General features: G+C 43.9%; 1 protein-coding gene across 1 annotated transcript in view; it reads right to left on the bottom strand.

Annotated features, from left to right (window-relative positions):
- Itgb5 (integrin subunit beta 5) overlaps window positions 1-5804 on the bottom strand; it is a 117963-nt gene that overhangs the window by 69782 nt on the left and 42377 nt on the right. The window contains exon 4 of the mRNA XM_021184827.2: window positions 5238-5487. Within this exon, the coding sequence (XP_021040486.1) occupies window positions 5238-5487 (250 nt within the window). The remainder of the gene's footprint in view (window positions 1-5237; window positions 5488-5804) is intronic.

Below are 5804 nucleotides of genomic sequence, written 5' to 3'. Positions count from 1 at the left end.
AAAACACACACACACAAACACACAAAAACCCAAACAAACAAACAAATAAAGAACACTGTCAATAAGACAACATGGCAACCAACAGATTCGGAAAAGATCTTTACCAACCCTACATCTGATATACGGTAGAGGGCTAATATTCAAAATATACAAAAAAAAAAAAAAAAGAAAGAACAAAAATAGAGGTTAAAAGATAAAAGGATATATAAGAATATTCATCATAAATATTGACTATAACATTTGGATATTACTTGATCAATGATCAAGTCTGTTTGTTATCTCAGTCAGTTGGAGTCAGTGACTTAATCCCTTGCAAAATTCTATTAAAATATATCTCTCCTCTCCAGGCTTGGGCTTGGATTCCGGCAACATGACTAAACACACCTAGAAGGTTGGGGTCTGGAAATAGGGAACCCACTGTGGTTGGGATCAAGATATAAGGGACCTACTGTGGGGCCACTTCTGTGGCAAGACCAAGATGGAAAGTCAGGCTGCTGGCATCTGGCACAGTGGCTGGCAAGGAAGGCTTGGACCTATCGCACCAGTTCTGCTGTCAGTCATGTCTGCTATCAGAAAGATGGAAGAACTGAAAGACCGGAGGCACTTGCCTCATCCCTCATTCCTTCCCCGTGTAACGCTTCCTGTGCTGTTCAATAAATACAGAGCAAAACCAGACACACAGATGCAGGGATAGATTCTTCAGGCAGGCATAAACTCAGACTCATATGACAGACAGACAGACAGGGGACAGATGACACAGAGAACAAAAAGTATAGAATTCAAAGCTCGGCTTGTTCTTGGCTAAATGACATCAGAAAGTACTTTATCTCTTTCTTTAGTGGGACACCAGTATATAACTGGTGACTCAGAGTTTATTATTCACACATACATACATACATAGATACACACATACACGCGCACACACATGAGCATATATATGTGTATGTGTGTGTATGTATGTATATGTATATATGTATATACATACACATATATACATATACATGCATACATACATACACACACACACATGTGTGTGTATATATGTATATATATATATATATATATATATATATATATATATATAATTACCTTGTACATGCAGGTGCCGTGGAACCAGAACAGGGCATCAGACTCCATGGAACTAGAGTTGCAGGCAGTTGTGAACTGCCCAGTGTGGGTGCTGGGAATCAGGCTCAGAGGTTAAGAGCACTGGCTGCTCTTCCTGAAGACCTGAGTTCAATTCCAAGCAACCACATGGTAGCTCACAACCATCTGTAATGGGATCTGGTGCCCTCTTCTGATGTGTAGGCATGCATGTTGACAGAACACTATTACATAGTAAATAAATAAATCTTTAAAAAGTCACTCTAGACCTTGGTGGTGAGAATTCACAACATTTATGGTGAAAGAATCCTCAGCTGAGAAATGAACAGGAAAACCAGTCCCACTGTTAACATGGAAGGTTCCTGACAACAGCAAAGATTAAAACTGCTCTGTGGGAAGCCAGGACACCAGGGCCATATGGTCCTTGATGGAAACCAGCCTCCAATGAAGATGAGCTAATGAAAACATTTCACACCACGTGAGAGGCTGAGCCGGGAGGAATGTCAGCAAACCTCACACTCGAGAACAGAATGCTCTGAGACTCCCTAAGACGAGGACTTTGGAAACAGTCAAAAAGAGGAAGGAATGACAGCCAAGAGCCAGAAGGGAAATTACTAGAAAATTTAAAACAAAAAAAAAAACTAAAAGTTTTCAACAACAACAACAAAAATAGTATCTAAAACACAAGGGTTTGAGAAAAGGACCAAGTAACAATTATAGATAGGGAAGTCACAGAGGCCCAAACTGTTTCAGTATACAGATTAAACGAAAGAACAAAATTGTTACCTGGAAGGATTTCAGTGTAGCTGGGGCAGAGGGAGGGGATAGGGGGCCGCATGAGGGAAAATAAGAAACATGAAATTTAGATATGAGAATTTCCAATTGCCACCCACTAGTGGATGAACAGGGAGACAGCAGGAGAGATTAAACAACCACACAGATATTGCTAGAACCTCCCAGACTCAGATGACGCAGCCAACCAAGCCCTAAGCAATGTGAACCACGGTAACTCCCGCCCAGATGCAGTCAATAGCATGAGACAGAGCACTCAGAGGAGAGAATTAGATAAACAGAGCATGTCACTTCAGCCGCAGAGGTGTCACAGGCAGTAGAAATGACAACTTCGAGGGGGGCAAAGGAACACCGTGGCTTCCTGGGAAAACATACTCAAAGGGTAAAAAGGTATAAATAGCAATGGAGGTGATTTTACATGAATTATCTTCATGACAGCTCAATCAAAGTCCCACAACGGGCAATAGAAAATATGTCAGTGAGTACTGGGGCTTCCTAGAGATGCTCTGGGATCAATCTCTTCAATCTGAGGCTTACATTACTTTTTTTTCCCCAGGGCAAGCCTGGTACTTCTTCAGACTTAATGTTTCTGGTGTATTCTATCCCGAGTGGAGAAAAGCCTAGCAATTCTGGTTATTTGTGGGTAAGGGTGGGGGGGTGGGGGGGGCTAAGATGTCAGTAACTAACTCATGGGTCTTTTAAAACAGGAAAGCAAACACCGTGTGTGTTGTCCCAGGCGGGACAGCTAGATTACATGCCCTGGCTTGTGCCGTCCCTCCCAACTTGCAAAGGGGACTCTTTGGGAGACTTAGGACCCCCCAGGATGGGAAGCCTGCTCCCCAAAGCTGAAGTGTCCGTCCTGTACTTCCTGGATTACAAAAGAGAGATTTCCATGGCTTAGATTTGAAGTTTCCTTCCTCACACTCTTTCTTCACTGATTTCCTGTCTTAGGAACAGCTTTTCAGAGAGCTCTGTGCTCTCTGTCAAGAACAGCACTGTCTGCCACTGTTTCTGCCTGAGGGCTTCAAGTAGGAAGTCTGAATAGCTATGAGCAATACCCTTGACTATTTGGATGCTAAACACCCAAACTGGGCCTTGATCCTCTGCCAGCCCCCAGCCCAGCATCTGGGTGAGTGCAGACACACCCTGTCTGACTAGAGTCGGAGCCCAATCAAGGCAGGGACAGAAAGAAGCGGATGGGATTACTGTTCGGATAAATCCAAAATCTGTTTTGATGAAGATGCTGTAAGATGCCCAGTAAGTAGCAAAGCAGCAACAATAAAACACGTGGCCTGAGGCCAGCTGAACATGGCCTGGGAGAGTGAGAGTCACAACCTAGAGTCACAACCTAGTTTATTTAGCTAGCCCTACCTGTGGTTAGAAGCTACACTCAGCAAATGACAAAATGTGGCTCTTTATGCTTAAGGAACTTTGAATACATCTGTATTTAAAACTGTTTACCTTATTGGGTTTTCTTCTTCTTCTTTGGTTGGTTGGTTGGTTTGTTTGTTTGTTTAAGATACGGTTTCTCTGTGTAGCTCTGGCTGTCCAGCAAGCAACTCCCTTTGTAGACCAGGCTGGCCTCAAAATCCTGCAACACTCTTTATAGACTAGGCTGGCTTCAAAATCTGCCTGCCTCCGCCAGGATTAAAGGCGTGTGATATGTGCAACCATTGCCTGGCTTATCTTACTGTTTTGTTTTGTTTTTTTTTTTCAATCTCTATGTTGGTTTCTGACCCCCGAGGAGGATCTAGGTCAACATGGAAGAATGAAACTAACAAGACCGGGTAAACTCAGAACACAGGCTGCCGGGATATCACCACCTCTCCCAACAAGCCTAGCCTGGAGCTTGGGAGATGTTTGGGCCCCAAAGTATGGAGAGAAATAGGCCTGGGGTCTTTAAAAAGAACACCCACCCACCTCCGTGGCAGCAGGAGACTAAGAATCAAAACTGATATCCGAACACCGAAGAAGCCTGGATCCCTGAAGAGAGGTGCCAAGAGTAGACACAATTCAGCCCTCCTCAGATTTTGTACAAATGAGGCAGCTTTGTAGATATCTAGCTGTAGATATTTGGGGACTTCTTACTGCAGACTCTTCCTACTATATAAACTCTGACGTGCTGGGCTTGCGGGAGCTTGGGAGGGGCCAGTCACTTAACCTCAGATAAAGTATCTTGGATGGGGGGAAATGTCTTTATGTTGATGAGAATACAGACTCTAGTCTACCCCTTGCTATCTGCATAAAGGAATTTATTCTCTGAAGGCCTCACCTTCTGTAAACATGGCTTAGAAGCCATAGGGACCCGAGAAGGCTGATATGGAATGTTAACGAGATAATCTCAATAAAGTGCCTATTTGTTAACAGTGTGAATGATATTTGACGCTTAGCAAAAACTAAAATCTTAGCTGTTCTCGTGACTATGTTGGAGCCTTATATTCTACAAACTCATTAAGGTCAACTGTGGAGATAGAGGCAAGAAAAGGCTGGAAGTTATCAAGTTCTGTGTGTTGTACACACAGTGTACCCCCAAAGGGCATACAAGAGCCATGATATGAACACACATAGTCTACACACATAAAATTAAAACTGAACAAAAAATTAAAACTAAATCAAGATTTTCATTTAGTTATACGGAAGTGAATTACAGCTGCTAACATAAATAGGGACAATCTCTGAGTGCATTTATCCTTTTATATGTATATATGTATGTATCTGTTTGTGGTTATGCACGCACATATGTGTACATGTGCATGCAGAGCTCAGAGATTGGTAGGAAGCACCTTCTTATATGACCCCCTTGAGAGAGACGCTCGGACTGAACCTGGACCTCACAAATTCTATGTGACTCATAGCCAGCAAAGCCCAAGGATCCTTCTGTCTCTGCTTTACCAGTGCTGGGGTTATGAGCACCCGGAAGTACCCAGCTTTTACAAACTCAACTACTCATGGTCGTGTAGCAAGTGCTTGATCAACTGAGCCATCCCCGTACCCCTGAACTCATGTATCTGTGTGCACTCCGCCACTACAGGAAAAGAAGATACAAACTGCACTTTCCTGGCCTTTCCCTGACCACCTGGACCCACAACTCCCCGAGGACACTTGCCAAAAGATGTGGGAAAATAGAGCCATGGAAAGCAGGCAGGAAAATCAGTCTCATAAAATCGTACGGTACAACCCGTGACAGTTCACTTTGTCACATGTAGGGCAAGGACAGAATGTGGCCATCACGAATCATTAAATACGTAAGCCTAATGATTCCCCTACACTAGCCTTTCTGTGGGTTCCACTTTCCCAGTACTTCATCCTACCATTCCACAAAAGGACAGCTCGACACTTACCCAATACACGGATTGGTCTGGTATCTCGGTGCCGTGTAGGAGAAAGGAGAGATGTCCTTGTCAACAAAAGACCCGAAACCTAAGCGGAAGTTACTAGTGAGCTTCCTCATTTCCTCCGCAAGCTTGGTGCCCAAGCTCCGGATGTTCTCCAAGTCATCCTTCATGGAGAGGGAGAGGTCCATCAGGTAGTACAGGTCTACGGGGTAGTCCTCCACCTGGCGCACCTGCAGCCGGAGCGTAGTCTTCTCACCTGTGCCAAGAGAGGTCACCTCATTAGAGGTCATGTGGCTTGCTGGGGTGAAAGGGTGAAAGGTGGATTCTCATTTCAAAGACCTTTTCCCACAGTGAAGCAGGTATGCTGTAGAATACTTGTCTGACCCAGGGCTTATCCGACCCCACAAAAAAAAAAAAAAAAAAAAAAAAAAACGCAATTATTCATAATGAGACAAGAAGCACCAGAAAAAAAGTAATATGGGGAGTAAGTACAGTGTCTCAGAAGTGACTACAGTGCTGGAGAGGAGCCCTGGGTGCCTTTCTCCAGACCCCTGTCAGTGTCTAAACAAGTGT

This window comes from Mus caroli, chromosome 16 (assembly GCF_900094665.2).
Source record: "Mus caroli chromosome 16, CAROLI_EIJ_v1.1, whole genome shotgun sequence".
NCBI lineage: Eukaryota > Metazoa > Chordata > Mammalia > Rodentia > Muridae > Mus > Mus caroli.
This window is presented reverse-complemented; position numbering and strand designations above follow the sequence as displayed.